Raw genomic sequence first — 16,839 nt, 5'->3', positions numbered from 1 at the left:
CAACAAAGCCGCAACTTACAAGTGAATGGCAGTGTGGAAGGAGACCTGTGGCGTTTGGCGAATGTGGCTGGTGTTGACAGCTGTGACATTTGATCCTTAGTCATCCAGCCTTCGATGGTTGAAGGGAAGGTGGATCGCGGAGCCAATCAGAGCCCATGTATTTCGGCAAAGCTAAGTGCTTCCCGGAACATCGCGAATTTCGTCAAGACTCCCAACACCATCCGATTCAACCCACTCTCCCCCCGAACGATCCATCGCCTCGCCGACCGCAACGAAGCACCACTTGTCACTACACGAGACGTGCGAACTTGACAGACGATAATTCACAATGGTATGTACAACGTCCTGCGGGCACCTGTCGCGCTACCGCAATTGGCTAATCGCTCACTTTTTTGTTTCTCTCTAGGCCGCCGCTCGCCCCTTCTACACGCAAGTCTTTCCCTCTCTCTGCTTCCTGCAGCTTTCACCGACGACCGAGACAGAATGTATTCAGCTTGAATGCTTGCGCGAATTGGATCTGGGACCTGATTGAGTAGACGGGGACGTATGTGCTAACTAGTGGTGGTACAGCGCTATCTTCAAGAACAACTTCTCCATGCTTGGCTTTGTCTTTGCGACGGGCTTCGCTTTCGAAATGTGAGATCACTCCCCTGCGATAATCCGACTTGCTGGTGCCTTGGGCGAGGCCTCGGGGAGAGAAGAGGCCGATGGGTCCGGAGGAATCGGGGTAGTTGAGAGGGAATTACATGTGGGCTGACATTTGCGCTCTAGGGGCTTCAACGGCGCGATGAACAAGTACTGGGACTACCTTAACCGCGGCGTAAGTACTTCAATGGGCACAATTTGGGTGCAGGGTCACTATGTGGTAGGCTGGGACTGTTCGCTGACAAGAGATTGAAACATGTAGCGCCAATGGAAGGACATCCGCCACAAGTACGTCGAGGCTGCCGATGACGACGAGGAATAGACGACGAAATCTACGACTGTACTGGGAGACCGAAATAGAGTGAACGAGGGGCCTTTTTTCCCTCTTTTCACAGCTTTGGCTTGGTGGAGGAGGGGGAAGTCCCTAGGTGGGCGTGTATTTTGTACCGATAGACGGAAGGGCGTGTAGAACATCAAGCTACCTTTCTGCATATTACTTGCATTCGAGACTCTCCTTTTTGCTTTTTGTGAGGGATGACGTGAGGAGGATCTAGGAGGGTTAAGCGGATTGCAGGCTATCAATCCTGGCAGGTGTTGAGGTTTGATTGGGATGAGCTCTCCTGAGAGGTTCTGTATTGCAGCTGAGGTTCAGGGTGGTTTATGTAGCTACGAAGCTGCTTTCCCGGTAGGAGATTCATCCAGCGTGTGAAGATATCACGGTCCACGGATCACGTATAGGTACTGCAAGGGAGAACTTACATACAGAACCATACTTTAAGCAATCATATGGGCAATTCTACAAGTCTCGTGCTCTTGTACACTCCATTGGGTACCTTGGGCGGTCACTTGAGCCGAACACGTCTAGATGGATGTTTCACTTGTTTTTTGTATTCATTATGATCTATAGAGACTGCTCACTTCCTTCACGGGCCGAGCTTTCTTCCGGAAAGGTAAATCTTGCCATTCAAGGAAGGGCAATGCACTCAATCTCAACGTCAACGTTCTTGGGCAGAGTCTTGACGGCGACGCAGCTGCGGGCGGGCTTGTGGGTGAACCACTTCTCGTACTCGCCGTTCATCTCCTGTCCGTGATTGTCAGGGGCGGATCAAGATGGATAAACCAAGAGAAACAGCACAGAAAATTTTAAAGGTCAGGGGGAAATGGGGGAAGGGTAGGAGTGATGGAGGGAACTTACGGCAAAGTCGCCCATGTCAGCGAGGAAGATGTTGACCTTGACGACCTTCTCAATGGAGGAGCCGGCCTCAACGAGAACGGCCTTGAGGTTGGAGATGCACTGCTTGGTCTTGTCGGCGATGGAGCCCTCGACGAAGGTGCCCTCGGGGGTGAGGGGGATCTGGCCGGAGCAGTAGATGGCGGTGGGGGTCTTAATGGCCTGGGACTGTTGGGGGTTGATGATGGTTAGATTAGACTTTTTCTTCAAAAGAGTCCCATGACGAGAGAGTGTGGTGTTTTCATACGTAGGGACCAAGAGCTATTCGAGTTGGTTTGTTAGCTAGTGTTACTTGGAGTCACCAGTTTGAGGTGAATAGGATGAGACTGAGAGAACACTCACCGGCCGGGGCATTCTTAGTGAAGACGATGGATTGCTCAGACATCTTTGCTGTGTTGACGCTAAAGGGCTGAATATGGAATCTTGTGATGATGCGTGGTGTTGAGCGGACGGCGGCGCGGGATGAAAGTCTTGTGACGGATCTGAGGAGTGAGGACATTGGGAAGGGAAGGGGAAAAGGACGAGAGAACTATCTATCGCGGGGTTATGAGCAATTGGGCAATTGGAGCAAAGCAGAGACGTAGCACTACGGAGTACACAGGTAAAGGTAGGGCGGACTGCGGCGAATTGAGGGTCTACATATAAAGTTGGAGCTTCACGATTGGATGGGCGGGCTTCGGGCGGGGTGCCGTTGGTGGCATGTGTGGTGCGGCACGCCCTCCGTTCTTCGGCGCTGGGCCCGGTGCGCGGATGGAGGGGTGGGTTTGTCGGCGTGCGTCGGCGCGGCCAGTTGCAGGTTGTGGCTTTCCAGCGCCCTGGATTGACAAGTTGACATGACATTGCATGATTGCCTGTAAGCTTTGTTGAATACCATGCCTGTGGGATCTTGTTATTGGATATCTACCTGTGGTGTATCCGCCGCTGGCATGGTCTCGAAGTTGTATTTCGACTAGGTATCTAGCATCTGTACATTCAGATACCTGGGCCAGGAATCATGGCATTGGCCACTGGCTGGGAAAGATTTCGAAGATTTTGAATAGTTCCTGTCATACCAGACGATACTTGTTCCTGGGGAGCAGCTTGTTCTGCCTACGCGTACAATGTATCTCTTAAAGTGATTTTGTGTCGGAGATTCAGAGGCTCCACGAAGCATCATGGGATACTTATCTTATCGCGGCGGAAGGTGGGAAGAGGTGAGATGAGGTGAGGTGGGCTGGAGCTGCCCTTGCTCCCACTTGTACTCCGTAGTCTCCCCAAGCCGCCCTTGGAACACTACTCCGAAATTGTTAGCGCAGCTCCATCCAATGGAATGAATTGAATGCCTAGTAAGAAACCAGAATGAGTGCGTGAATGCCTAGATGATTTTATTGACAGCTCTGTCACTTTGGCCAAGTGTCCAGTCCTCTTGGTGATCCCTGGAGAAAGAGATCAATCCCTGTCCTAAAGATTATCCCGTCCCCTAAGGTACCTTAGCCTCTGAGACTACGGATACTACCTACGGATTGGGCCATCTGGTCTTCGGGAAGGTTCAGTGTCAGTCTGCAGTCTGCACGTCGTCAGGGGGTCTCCCAAGTTTTTCCGCTCAAGTTCCCGGGGAAGACAATTAATCTTCCTTGTCCCTTTTTCTGCCGTCTCTCAATCTTCTTCTCCATTATCGTGAGAAGTCAATTCGGGCCCTCTCTTTTTCTCTTCCCTAGGCAACTTTTTCGCCTTCTTCTTCTTCTTCAAGTCATTCCTTAACGCGTCACCTTTTTATATTGCGTTCCCTTCCTTCTCTTCAACTTTTAACCAAACGTGACGTGAGGGCTGACGAGCTCCACTTTTCCTCATAGCGTGTAAGTTAGCTACAAGCCCCTGAGCTCGCTCCCTTACAGCTCCAAAGTACCGTACCTAGTGCGATACGTACCACTCATCGATTGGATCCAATCCAATCCCCTAGGGTCCCTCCAGTTGGAGCTATCTGTCCTTCTTCTGTGGTGAACCTGCCTGCCCCCCGAGGGATCAAATATTCCCAGCTCGCAAACATCTGGAACCCAAAACCTTTCAGCCTCAAGGCTTGGACTGACAAACCTTTTCCATCGCCGAACAGCTCCTTCATCGAATCCCCCACATCCACACCCCCCATCATGGCGTCGACGACTGCCACCCCGCAGGGCAGCGTTCGCCAGCGCAACAATGCGAAGCGGCCTACCACGCCCGCTGCCGGTGCAGCTGACGCCGTCGTCGAGTCGTTGAACAAGGCCGGTGCAAAGACCAAGCGCTCCGTCTCCCAGCCCGAGTACGGCGTCGGACTTCTCATCACCACCATTCTCGCCTTCGTCACACGTTTCTGGGGCATTAGCCATCCCAATGAGGTCGTCTTTGACGAAGTTCACTTTGGCAAGGTACGTCGGATACTCATTTCCCAATGGAGGAAAGAAGAAAAGAGAAGAGAGGAAAACCCAATGCAGAATTAGAATCACCAGAACACATGATAGCTAACGAAAACTTCCCTTTACCACAGTTTGCCTCTTACTACCTCGAGAGAACCTACTTCTTCGATGTCCACCCTCCGTTCGGGAAGCTCCTCTTTGCCTTTATGGGATGGCTCGTTGGCTATGACGGACACTTCCACTTCGAGAATATTGGCGACTCTTACATCTCCAACAAGGTGCCCTATGTCGCCTTCCGAGCTCTGCCCGCCATTCTCGGCGCATTGACCGTCTCTGTCACCTACCTCATCATGTGGGAGTCTGGCTACAGCTTGCCCGCCTGCCTTTTGGCCGCCGGTCTTGTCTTGCTCGACAACGCTCACATTGGACAGACGCGTCTGATCCTTCTCGATGCTACCCTCGTCTTCGCCATGGCCTGCAGCTTGTTGTGCTATATCAAGTTCTACAAGCTGCGCCACGAGCCCTTCTCGCGCAAGTGGTGGAAGTGGCTGATCCTCACCGGATTCGCCCTGTCTGCCGATATCTCGACAAAGTACGTTGGACTCTTCGCCTTCGTCACCATTGGCTCCGCTGTGATTATCGATCTCTGGGGCCTGTTGGACATCAAGAGACCCGGCGGTGCCTTGAGTCTTCCCGACTTTGGCAAGCACTTTGCTGCTCGCGCCTTTGGCCTGATCATCATGCCCTTCCTCTTCTACCTCTTCTGGTTCCAGGTCCACTTCGCCGTCCTGACCCGATCCGGTCCTGGCGACGACTTCATGACTCCTGAGTTCCAGGAGACGCTGAGCGACAATGTCATGTTGGCCAACTCCTTGACCGTGGAGTACTACGACACCATCAGCATCCGCCACAAGGAGACCAAGACCTATCTGCACAGCCACGAGGACCACTACCCTCTGCGCTACGATGACGGCCGTGTTTCCAGTCAGGGCCAGCAGGTTACCGGCTACCCTTACAACGACACCAACAACTACTGGCAGATCATCCCCTTGGTTGACGACCAGAAGACAGGCAAGGCCGTCAAGAACAACGATGTTGTGCGTCTCAGGCACTTGGGTACCGATACCATGCTGCTGTCCCACGACGTCGCCTCGCCCTACTACCCCACGAACCAGGAGTTCACTACGGTGCCTTTGGCTGATGCGTACGGCGACCGTCTCAACGACACCCTCTTTGAGATCCGCGTCGAGAACGGCAAGCCTGGTCAGGAGTTCAAGAGTATCTCGAGTCACTTCAAGTTCATCCACAACCCCAGCAAGGTTGCCATGTGGACGCACACCACCCCTCTGCCCGAATGGGGCCACAAGCAGCAGGAAATCAACGGCAACAAGCAGTTGGCGCCGAGCTCCAATATCTGGTTTGTTGAGGACCTTCCCGCGATCCCCCTCGACTCTAAGAGACGGGAGAAGCCGGAGAAGGAGGTTAAGACCCTGCCCTTCTTCCGCAAGTGGTTCGAGCTTCAGCGCTCCATGTTCTGGCACAACAACCAGTTGACCAGCAGCCACCCGTACGCCAGCCACCCCTACCAGTGGCCCTTCCTGCTCCGCGGTGTCAGCTTCTGGACTCAGAACGACACCCGCCAGCAGATCTACTTCCTTGGTAACCCCATCGGCTGGTGGCTCGCCAGCAGTCTTTTGGCAGTCTTTGCCGGTATCATCGGCGCGGACCAGGTGTCACTTAGACGAGGCATTGACGCTCTTGACCACCGTAAGTACCGTGCGTATCATTTTCTGTCTAGGACACCGTCGCTAATCATCAGCAGGTACCCGTTCGCGTCTGTACAACTCGACCGGCTTCTTCTTCCTTGCCTGGGCTACTCACTACTTCCCCTTCTATCTGATGGGCCGTCAACTCTTCCTTCACCACTACCTGCCGGCGCATTTGGCTTCCTGCTTGGTTGCTGGTGCTTTGTTGGAGTTCATCTTCACCGCCGAGCCCGCTCCCGAGGAGGGCTACGAAGTCATCAAGGGCAACAAGAAGGCCGAGGGACCTAAGAGACACATTTCGGCCCGCGAGCGATTCGCTGGTCAGAGTCTCGCTGGCGCCTGGATCGCTTGTGGCGTTATTCTTCTCATTGCTCTCGCCGGCTGGTACTTCTTCCTGCCCTTGACGTACGGATACCCTGGCCTCACAGTTGAGGAGGTTGTCCGTCGCAAGTGGCTCGGATACGACCTGCACTTTGCCAAATAGATGGCAAGCCGTTCACATCAAGACCCAACGCGGGATTGATGATACAGATACCTTTTTAGAAGATGTTGCCCCAGAAGTCAGACGGGCTCTCACATCCAACGACCCAGAGTGAACAGGTCAAGGGAACACAGTGACCGTAGAGTCCAGCAGAGGATTAAAATGGGGATGATTGGGGACGTCGAGTGTATTAGTAGTTTTCTTGAGTCCAAAGATATACTCCAGAGGGACCTTTCTTCATGTGAAGCTGTGATGTTCCCGAGGTACAGATACCTATTGATGGCATTTCTATGCATAATCAGAGGAAAGCATCATTCAAGTCATGCTATGCCTTGGTCAATGTTCCCTCATGCTTGAGGTCGTGTCGGTCATGGTCCTTTGCAGGGGTGAGCTGTGTCGCAGCGACCAATCGCGTGGCTCCCCGTCTTCTCCAGGCTTCCAAAACGGACCCTGTCAGCCCTGCCGGGGCCCAATGACACCGGGCAAAATCAACTGCAGTAGTGACAGTACATAGTGACGGGACCCTTAGCTGATCCCTGCGGAAAAGCTACTTTGCATTACTGAGCACCTAGAGGTCCCCGCGGCCTCCAGGTGTTGCCTTACGTATTATCTTACGGATGATAATACAAGACTCTCGCTCGCCCGTCTTGGCCAATGCAGGAAGGAGGGAGATCGACTTCCTACATCCGGGGGATTCCCTTTTTCTCTTTCTCTTATATCGTTGAAGCTGGTTCAATGGCGTCCACGATACACCTCGCATTTTTGGCCTTTGCTCACTGACTTTATCGTGTACATCCTCTCGTCCTTCGACCTCGTCTTCCGACGCTGATTCGCCCTCTGCTCGAACCACGACCCGAACCAACGACCACCGACGGTCAAGCTCGAGCGCAACGCCGCCGCCGAGCTCACCCCGAAAGAAAGAAAAAGCCATGGGCCTCCTCAACGGCATTCGCCTGAGCGCCCGCCGCCTCCTCCGCTCCCGCCCCTTCCGCAACCTCGCCCTCATCGTAACCCTCTACGTCCTCCTCGACGCCCTCCGTTACCAGCGCCGCGTCACCTCGGCCCCGCGCCACGACCCCTCCCGCCCGCGGCGCGCGGAGCGCATCTACATTGCAGGAATGCACTACAACGACGCCTCCGTGATCCGGACACACTGGAATAAGGCTGTGCTAGACCTCGTCGAGGCGCTTGGGCGCGAGAATGTCTATGTGTCGGTGTACGAGAGCGGGAGCTGGGACGATACCAAGGCGGCGCTGAGGGAGCTGGACGGGGTGTTGGAGAAGAGGGGGGTCAGGAGGAATGTGGTGCTTGATGAGAGGACGCATGCGCAGGAGGTGGAGGATGTTCCTGCGGAGGGGGAGGAGAGGGAAGGGTGGATTACGACGCCGAGGGGGAAGAGGGAGATGAGGAGGATACCGTTTCTTGCGAGGTTGAGGAATTTGACGTTGCGGGATTTGTGGAAGTTGGGGGAGGAGGGGGAGATGTTTGATACGGTGCTCTTTTTGAATGATGTTGTGTTTACGGTAAGACTTGCGTCTCTCTTTCTTTTTGAATATGGGCAGCGAGCGGTAGCACTGCGCATGTGAATCACCTCAAAGGCAAGAGCGGGGGAGCTGACATGGAAAACTCTAGACCGAAGACGTCCTCGCGCTGCTCGACACCAACGGCGGCATCTACGCCGCAGCCTGCTCCCTCGACTTCGCCCACCCGCCCTCCTACTACGACACCTTTGCGCTGCGCGACTCGGCGGGTCAAGCGACGCTGATGCAGCGGTGGCCGTACTTCCGCTCCGAGGCGAGCCGCGCCGCCATGATGGCCTACTCGGACGCCGTGCCCGTGCGGAGCTGCTGGAACGGGATCGTGGCGATGCCGGCGGCGCCGTTTTTGGCGAATCGGCGGGGCGCGGCTGGGGGTATTAAGAGGCTTGCGTTCCGCGGGGTGGACGATTCGTTGGCTGAGGAGGCGCATCTCGAGGCGAGCGAGTGTTGTCTCGTTCATGTGGACAATCCGTTGTCGGAGCAGTTGGGGGTGTTTGTGAATCCGAGGGTGAGGGTCGGGTATTCGCCTGCTGCGTATGAGGCTGTGAATCCGGGTGGTGGCAGGGGTTGTTGGCTTTCTGTGTGGAGGATTGTGGTTGGGGTTTGGGAGGGACGGGTGAGGCGGGTGTTGACGAGCGAGAGAGTTAAGGAGTGGGTTGTGAGGAAGAGGTTGAAGGAGTGGGAGGCTCGCGGTGGTGGTGATCAAAAGATGAGGAGCGAGAAGGGGGTTGATTGTTTGATAAATGAGGGGCAGGTGCTTGTGTATAATGGATGGGCTCACGTATGAAGTAAAGGATGGAGAGGATGGTGAGAAAGATAGAGAAGGAGAAAAAGATACCCATTGGATGTGTTATTTTCTGTAGATGTATCATATCTTGTGACGTACAAAATCAGTTACGCTCATGTCCCCTCCTGTTGGTTTTCTGGTCCGACTATTTTTCACGTATCAAATGAAGTGTTCTCAAAGACTGAATAAAGAAAAAGAGTTCACCACCGGTGTGGCTACATCTCTTGGTGCTCATGCTGGGATTCGAACTCGGGTACTCTCGCTAAGCCTGTCGTCGAGTAGGCTGCTTGGCGTATAAATTGACTGTCGACCTTTAACCATTGCCACCACCCAGCCAGTTTGTCCTGACCTCCCGACCTAGAGAGGCGCCTGCTGTTGCTGGTGACGGGATTGGGATTGAGGCGGGGTATATACCTTTGGTCCTGTTGTATTCAGAGTATTCCTATTTTCATTCTAAGATAGGGTAAGTAGGTATTATCGCCAAACCAACAAATGTTCCACCTGTGTTTATATTCGTATCCCTCCTTCCTTTCCTGTGGACTATAAGAAGATAACTCGCTTGAATTTCTCGATATGGGATGTGACAAGTTTTCGTCAATTTCTTGTTGGTCCCTCCTAATCTCACTCAATGATAACGTCCGACGTGCCAGCAACTACAGGCATCGCTCCAATCTCGGTGAAGAACCGTCGCAACTCGGGGTCCTCGCCTGTCTCTTTATGGACCAGGATAGCCGTCTTTGTCTCTTCGTCAGAGGCCTGGATTTCTCGAAAGTGATGAGACCTCTTGAGTGTGGGTTTCCTTTTGGGTATATTCAGCGGCTTCACGTGGAGCTCCGCTTCCGATTGTTCAAAAGTACAGTCTGTAGGTAGACCGTAGATGTCATCCTCATCTTCTTCCTCGTCATCGTCAGAGAAGGTCATGAGGTCCTCGGAGGGTTGAGATGTCGTCGGTGCTGAGGCTACACCACCCTGGTCCTCCCAGGTCTGGTCTACGGTGAATGCTTCGGGAGATAAGGGGCTAACGAGGTACGCGCCATCATCATCAACGACATTCCCTGTTCCCACCTCGTTTACAAGGCCATCGATGTACGTTCCCTCTCCATGCACCTCATCCTCATCATCGTTCATCTGGTCGTCGCTATCCGCCCCGTTCTCTTCGTCGCCTGTCTCACCTTCATCATCAACACCAATACAACACCTCAATCCGCTCCCCCTTCCACTACGTCTGCCCTGGTCCCGAGTTCTCAACCTCGAGCCAAATTCCTCCTCCGGATCAGCAAGCAACTCCAGCAACGCCCCCTCCTCGTCGAGCAGATTACACTCCCTCGCGACACCCAACGCCCCAGACGCCGCAGCAGCAACGAGACGCCCGCCTAACCCAGAGCTTATGACCCGCGGGACGTCGTTCATCTGCAGCACGTCGAGGAGCGAGATACCGTGCATGCTTAGCTCGTGAAGCTGCGTGGAGGTAAGGTACCCCCGCCGCTCTGCGTCCGCGGCGCGGAGTTTTCGAAAGGCGGGTAGGGCCGTGGAGGTTCGTCTGTGCGAAGGGTCCGTCGAGAATGATGGAGATGAAGGGGACGGGAGAGGGGAGTGAAAGTCTACCACGGCCAGCATGTCGTTGATAGCGTCTGCTGACCACTGTACGGAGCGGATGGCTTGTAGGAGGCGTGTGTACTCGCGCCTGCGCGGGTGGGAGGGGAAGTTTCGAGCGTAGTCTCCTGATCCGGGGGTTAGGGGTAGGGGCAGGATGGGTTCGACGAGGTCGGTTTGGGGTTCGAGGGGGTTTATGGAGGGGGAGGGGATGCAGTGGAGGACGAGGTAGCGGAGGATGTTTGCGTTGCGGGCAAGGTGGGTTTGGAGGGTGCTATAGGGGGTTGCTTGGGGGAGGGAGAGGCCGCGAGCGATTGTGGTGAGAGGGATGAGGGCGGATGGTGAGGAAGGGTGGTAAGGGGGAAGGAGGTCTTTGTCGGTTGTGGGAGAGAGGGGGGATCCGTGGTCGGGGTGGGATGTGGTTGCGTAGATGTCGAGGAGGTCATCTATCTCTTCTTCGTCTTCTTCGCCCTCGCTCGGGGAGGTTGGGGATGCCTTAGAGGCGGGAGAGAGAGAGCCTGCGTTATCCGAGGAGTCTGAGGAGTAGACGGAGGAAGAGCGTCCCGGGGATGCAGGTGACTTTGGCTTTGATATCCAGTGTTCGTCTTCCACGGTGGTTGACTTGAAGAACTGGCTCGTATTCTCAAAGACTGTCCTCATGGGTGTGCTATCGAATTCACCAGCTTTCGTTGTCGTGAACCCATCTCCTTTCTCGGCCGCGTAGGATACCTCGGAAAAGGTGAGGGCTCTGGGGCCATGTTCCAACGAGTCTTTGCGGAGGGGGAACGTCAGCGGACTCTCTGATGCCGCGTTGAACTCTGCATTTGCCCTGGTAATGCTCATGACCAAAGCCTGGGGACAAACATCGGAGTAACTCGATCTCTCATTGTCGTCATACCAACCCAGTCCGGCGACGGGGCGAATAATCTCATGAGCAGGAGTCGGAGGGAGATTCTCTTCTTCATCAGCATCGGCCTGCCATCCTTCAAATTCTCTAGAGAAGGAGTCCAGCATATCCCCAATCGAACGCTCATGTCCCTTGGAATACTCAGAGAAATCAAACAACACCTCCGCATCCGGCGTGGAGTTCGATTCTGCCTCGTTCGTCTGGCCATCACCAGTTCCATCGACGACATCCGCCCCCGAGATCAAGGGGTCCGGAACCGCCGCCTCTTCGACCATACTTCTCAAATCCTCAAAGTACAGCGACGGCAGATGAGGCTCACTGCCCTCGCCGTCAGAGGGGTCTTCTTCCGCGGTGGATGTCTCATCGCTGGAGTAGTCGACCAAAGTCATCTCCAATCCCTCCTCCCCCGCCGTCAGGGATCTTCCAGGCCCCTGGACCGTCGTCAAAGAGCCCGAGGCCGCGCCGTTCGTCGGATGCAACCGCAGTCCGTCTCTCATTACCACACCACACACTTCGAACGCAGGCATATCCTCTCCTATCTCCTTCTTTTGCGCCTCCGACCTGTGACGTTGAGCATTAGCACCTTCTTCTGCCTCGTGACCACACGGACGTGAAGACTCATCAACAGCCCATGACCCGCGCCGGCTGTGATCGTGGCGAATTACCTGTTCCGCTTCATCGCACTCCTCTTCAAGCTTCTCATCCTCTTCATCACATCCGCCGCGCCCGCACTCGCACTCACATCCACCGTCCCTCCAATCCCCAAACTCCTGCTCGTCGAAGTCGTCGTCATACTCCTCCCGAACCGCCGCCTCGTTCCGGCGACGGTCCTCTTCGGCGGCAGAGAGAACCCAGCCATCGTCGTATCGAGCGGTTCCTTCCCCCCCACGCCCGTAGACCGTCGTCGTGGTTCCGAACCGAACGTGTAGCGCGTCGTCGTCTGCGCCGAGGTACTTGAACTTCTGACTTGGCCTCACCCGCCGTTCAGCGTCTTCCGTCCGCTGGATGAGCTCGATGAGCGCCGCGGGGGACTCACCTCTGAGCAACAACTCCGTCTCCCTGACGCCCTGGGCCGGAGGGGCCGAGGGACGGTGTGTGGGTGACTGGGCGCCGCCGTATACGGAAGAATCGGGTGCGTCGTAGCTGTATGTGTCCTGTGGACAGTTGCGCTTGGACTTTCTATCTTCGTCTTCGTGGGTTTGATCGGTGGTGGGAGAGTAACACTTCGACGTCTTGGTCGTCGACGTCGTAGGGCGGTGACGGTATGGTTCGCGGGATGATCTCGAGGGTCTTCTTCTGTTGGACGTCCAGCGTCCTAGGGATGGCCATGTGAAGCCCATTGTTCCTCGAGATTCGGAAACTTAAATTATCCTCCCTAGCGATTGTTTTTGCGCGCCTAAAGGAAATGGAAATCTAGATAAGAAGTAGGAAAGAAGTCGAAGAAGGAAGCAATGGACTAGTCGACAAATGCAAGATGGAGCTGGGCTGACTCCTTTTTGACCTAGATGGAACTTCAGGAAGGGCCACTTTCTCTCCTTTTGGCCGCTACCTGATGCTCGAAAGAATGGTATCTGCCCTATAAAGAAGTAGCCTTTGACTGGCCCCTTGCTCGTCAGGCCAGGGGAGGAAGAAGTACCAGAGGCTGTCATGTCAAAGAAAGGGAGGCTTCCTCATGGTATTCTTTGACTTTTCCTTGTTCCTAAATGGGGACCTGTAAAACATCATTGGCCGTTGATTCGAGGGCCTGGAACAGCATGCAATGAACATGACAATGATGTTGTTGATTCTAATTCGATTCAGTATGATTTTGACGTCTGTCTTTGAAGAGTTAACAGTTTTGAAACATTCAGTTCTTCAGGAGAAAAGAGGTCTTCTGGATTCCTCAATAATGATCCTCATAGTCATGAAAAGGGAGGGGAAAACATTGAATCCTAGCAAACATCAACGCCCGGACGTCCTTATCCGAGAACCCTTCTTGAACGGATCAGAGTTTCCAGAAACAGAACAAGAAACGTTTCCGGATGAAGCTATCCCTTGTTTCGACAATCGGATGTAGACCGCACCGACTTGATTGTTCTCGACGACGACGCCCAGCCAGTTGGCTACCTTGACGTTTCTGCCTTATCTCCTTCGTATGTTGATTACCCTCAAAAAACAAAAACCACTGAGGACGAGTGGGACCGCTTGCTCGTCTTCACTAGATGGGCTAGTGTTAGAAACAAGGTGATGTGAGAAAGATGCCGCCGTCTAGCTCGGGATCATTACGAGTGCCTCTGTCTATCTAGAAGGAACTAATCCAAGCTGTCTGCCGAATCTTAGGGAAAGTGAACAACCTGGTTGTCGAGCATCACGAATAAGAATGCTGCAGCATGAGTTTTAAGACAAAGTCCTCATGAAAGCCACCTTCAAACTGTGTACCTAGCAGGGAAGAATAACATGAATAAAAAAACACAAGGCATTGTATTGTCCCGCCCTCCTTGTCCACAGCCCGAAATACCTCTCCTCGTCGATACAAAAGGCTCAAGTCCAAACCTCTCTCTCCCAGGCAAGAAGAGAGACAGACCGAGAGATAGAGAGTCTCTCAAGAAGCTAGTCGTACTAACCAGCCACGAATCGAAACCCAAATTCCCGTTTCCAGCCTCAAGGGGCTAAACCCTCAAAACTAAAGCAACCCAACTTCGCGAGATCAATTAAGACAGAGGTCTAGATGACATACGGTAGAGGTAGGTCAAATTTCGAGATATCACCGGGGGTGGTTTCGTGCCCCGGAAGTCGAACGAGAAAGATGTGCTGGGAAAAGCAAATAATCTACACAGACTGCCACCACAGCGTCTTCGAAGACATAGACTGCGCAGACTACAAGACGCAACAGGCGCGCAAGCTCAACCCACACGACTCCAGCTTCACCTCCTCCTCCTCCGTCAACTCTGCCGGCTCTGCCCGCAATCATCATCATCAGCTCAACACCGGCAGCGCCAACAACGCCAAAAGAGCACGACGAACTCGCAACCCCCGCTCCCCGTGGGTGTTCCTCCTCTGTCTCTGCTTCCCCTGCCCCTCCACCCCCTCCACGCCGCCACCGCCACAAGCCCACGAAGAGTCCGGCGTCTGCCGCGGAAGGAAACGCTGCATGAGTCCCGTCGGGGGAAAGTGCCCCCGTTGCGTCCAGGACAAGGCCGTCGCGGCGATGCAGGCCGTTCCTCCGTCGACGCCGACGCTGGCGAGGACGCGGTATCAGCAGCAGAGGCGTCCGGAGTTGGGGGGGAATAATGGTATGAATGATACTTACGGAGTTCCAGGTGCTTCAGGAGATCGAAATCGGGGGCAGAAGGCCCCGCGGCGGGGGGATAATGTGCATCGATATCAAGACTCCGGCGCTCCGGGCCAGCCGACGGGTGGTCACGAGGGGAACGGCACGAGGAGAGATGGGGGGAACGCTGACGGCAGAAGTGGCGGAGGAGGTGTTGCTGGTGCAGTTGAACATAGTTCAAGGGGTGGTAGATCTCCGACGTCGCCGTGGTTCAATAAGCGATTTCACGACGCTCGCGGGGAGGAAGCCAGCCAGCAGCAGCATTGTCGAGGAGAGCAGCAAGGCGCCCAGCAAGCACATCTTCACCAGCGGCCTCAAGAGCAGCGGATCCCGGTAAGTCACGATGGACAACGACAGCAGCAACAGCAATATCAACTGCAAAAGAGACCAAGTGGTCTTACATCGCCCCTTCCCACGCAGCCCGAGCCAATACCCTCATACGTCCGTGGATCTACTTTCCACCTCGTCCCCGCGCCCCTGAAAATCAAGAAGAAGAAAAGCAAACAAGTGACGCCCCCCCGTGCGGTAGAGGGGACGGCCGATATGTCCGAAGGGCTAACCCGTAGTTCGGCGAGCGTAGGCCGTCCTCTACAAGTGAACGCCACCCATCAAACAGGAGAACAACGGAGCAGCCGGGATCAGCAGCAGGGAGACCACCGCGCAGTAGTCAGCAACTCGGAGCCACGCATCACAGAAGCGGAATGTACCCCCGAGTTGCCACTGGAGGAGCTGATGGATGAGGTCGAGATGCTGTGGCGGAGGGTCCCCAATTAGGAGTAACGGTGAGCTTCAGCCGCGTGGCTGGTGAAGAGGGGGAGGGGAAGCATTCCTCTGGTTGCAAAGTAGAGAAATAGAGTAGGTCATGTTTCCAGCGATCTGGCCATCCTTGTCCCAGCCGGCCATCGCCTCCCAAAGCAATCATACCTTAGTGTACCATGTCTGAGGGCCGCTGAGAGAAGGTTCAATTTGGGAGCCCATTGGGAATCTGACGTGCATGACTTGGGGACGAGTAAACTTTCAAAGGGTCTAGCGGAAGGAAACAAGCTCAAGGCAGAGAGAATCAACAACAACAATGTCACAACCCTCTTTCTTTTCATGTTGATACAGATTCGTGGCCTCTGTGTTAGTCCAATCAATGACTGGCTTGTCTATTGTGCGTCAGGTGGAACGAACATGGTCTCAGGAAACGGGTGTGCCTGTCTGGTGTAGAACTGCATCGGTTCAAAGAAGCGAGTAACCGGTACGTATCGTATTGGCCTAACAAAGAAGCAGAAATGCTGATGCCTTGTTACGACGCGGTCGAAAGTCCTAGGAAGAAAAAAGAGGTGGCCGCAATTGATCGGCGAAGCGGAGTTTGGTGATAGGCTGCTCTATTTCCGCAAAGCTGATTGGTGACGGAGGGACACCCATAGGGCTGACCGACGGGCAGACAGTTGGGGTCGGGATCGCTGATTCGTGACCGCCTACGTGTCGTCGATACACGACGGGCTTCTTGAGCCAATGGGATGGCGGCATAGGCTTTGCGGATGAACCGATACCCGTTGGAATGAGGGGGGTTCCTAACAAGTCCTAACTCTTGCGTTCTTTTTAGGGCCCCGGAATACGATACGGGGTACGGGATTCGGCGTGTTCAGGAACGGTCATGTAACGTGTAAGTGACGAGGCGGCTAAGTTATTGAGTAGGTACACAGCACGATGTGACGCCGCCTCTCTCCTGCGTTCGGGGTAAGTCATAATGTGGACGGTGAGCCGGGAACCGATTTTGAGTCAAAAAGCTTGCTTGCTTTGAGTTTCTTGCTTCTTTCGTCTGTCGGTATACAGCTTGGATTGGCTTGCGTTAAAGTTACTGGGACAGGTGGACAGCCACGCCAGCCCTATGTGTGGAGAGGAACCGGGAGGGTTGTGCGAGTGCGAGTGATGATGGTGGTGAGCAATTGGTTGACCAAGGTTCGTTTGAATGTGTTCCTGCGAGCAGACGCGCATCCGTCATGCGATTTTCCCTGCGCCAAAGTCCTGTGCAGCAAACAAGCATACACGACTGAGTACGAATCCCTGGGTACGGATTCGTTGGTGATATGCGCAACCGCGCAATCCAGCACCGTCAGAGCAACACGCCAAGCTTCAATCAACGCAAGCTAGGTGACGACTGACGGACGAGTCAAGACATGCAGGTCCATGTTATTGCTGTTCGTGCCCTAGATTTCCAGAC

The 16,839-nt window shown here is 54.4% G+C and overlaps 6 protein-coding genes across 6 annotated transcripts; 4 read left to right on the top strand and 2 right to left on the bottom strand.

The window, feature by feature from the left end:
* Window positions 1-114: 114 nt before the first annotated feature.
* CPAR01_14579 (ubiquinol-cytochrome C reductase) lies at window positions 115-967 on the top strand (the record flags this gene model as incomplete). Its single annotated transcript, XM_060498830.1, has 4 exons — window positions 115-300; window positions 560-636; window positions 772-820; window positions 908-967. 4 exons carry the CDS (start codon window positions 115-117, stop codon window positions 965-967), a joined length of 372 nt encoding a protein of 123 aa, XP_060342293.1.
* A 642-nt stretch (window positions 968-1,609) lies between these two features.
* On the bottom strand, window positions 1,610-2,375 carry CPAR01_14578 (endoribonuclease L-PSP; the record flags this gene model as incomplete). The annotated part of the gene is made up of 4 exons (XM_060498829.1): window positions 1,610-1,726; window positions 1,841-2,044; window positions 2,124-2,137; window positions 2,219-2,375. 4 exons carry the CDS (start codon window positions 2,373-2,375, stop codon window positions 1,610-1,612), a joined length of 492 nt encoding a protein of 163 aa, XP_060342292.1.
* Window positions 2,376-4,002: 1,627 nt separating this feature from the next.
* Window positions 4,003-6,498, top strand: CPAR01_14577 (dolichyl-phosphate-mannose-protein mannosyltransferase; the record flags this gene model as incomplete). Its single annotated transcript, XM_060498828.1, has 3 exons — window positions 4,003-4,260; window positions 4,380-6,015; window positions 6,071-6,498. 3 exons carry the CDS (start codon window positions 4,003-4,005, stop codon window positions 6,496-6,498), a joined length of 2,322 nt encoding a protein of 773 aa, XP_060342291.1.
* A 926-nt stretch (window positions 6,499-7,424) lies between these two features.
* On the top strand, window positions 7,425-8,820 carry CPAR01_14576 (uncharacterized protein; the record flags this gene model as incomplete). The annotated part of the gene is made up of 2 exons (XM_060498827.1): window positions 7,425-8,018; window positions 8,128-8,820. The coding sequence occupies 2 exons, from the start codon at window positions 7,425-7,427 to the stop codon at window positions 8,818-8,820; spliced, it is 1,287 nt and encodes a 428-aa protein (XP_060342290.1).
* A 621-nt stretch (window positions 8,821-9,441) lies between these two features.
* Window positions 9,442-12,660, bottom strand: CPAR01_14575 (uncharacterized protein; the record flags this gene model as incomplete). Its single annotated transcript, XM_060498826.1, has 1 exon — window positions 9,442-12,660. One exon carries the CDS (start codon window positions 12,658-12,660, stop codon window positions 9,442-9,444), a length of 3,219 nt encoding a protein of 1,072 aa, XP_060342289.1.
* A 1,445-nt stretch (window positions 12,661-14,105) lies between these two features.
* Window positions 14,106-15,404, top strand: CPAR01_14574 (uncharacterized protein; the record flags this gene model as incomplete). Its single annotated transcript, XM_060498825.1, has 1 exon — window positions 14,106-15,404. One exon carries the CDS (start codon window positions 14,106-14,108, stop codon window positions 15,402-15,404), a length of 1,299 nt encoding a protein of 432 aa, XP_060342288.1.
* Window positions 15,405-16,839: the final 1,435 nt, after the last annotated feature.

This window comes from Colletotrichum paranaense (assembly GCF_030867605.1).
Source record: "Colletotrichum paranaense strain IMI 384185 chromosome Unknown Scaffold_16.1, whole genome shotgun sequence".
NCBI classification, from domain to species: Eukaryota; Fungi; Ascomycota; class Sordariomycetes; order Glomerellales; family Glomerellaceae; genus Colletotrichum; species Colletotrichum paranaense.
This window is presented reverse-complemented; position numbering and strand designations above follow the sequence as displayed.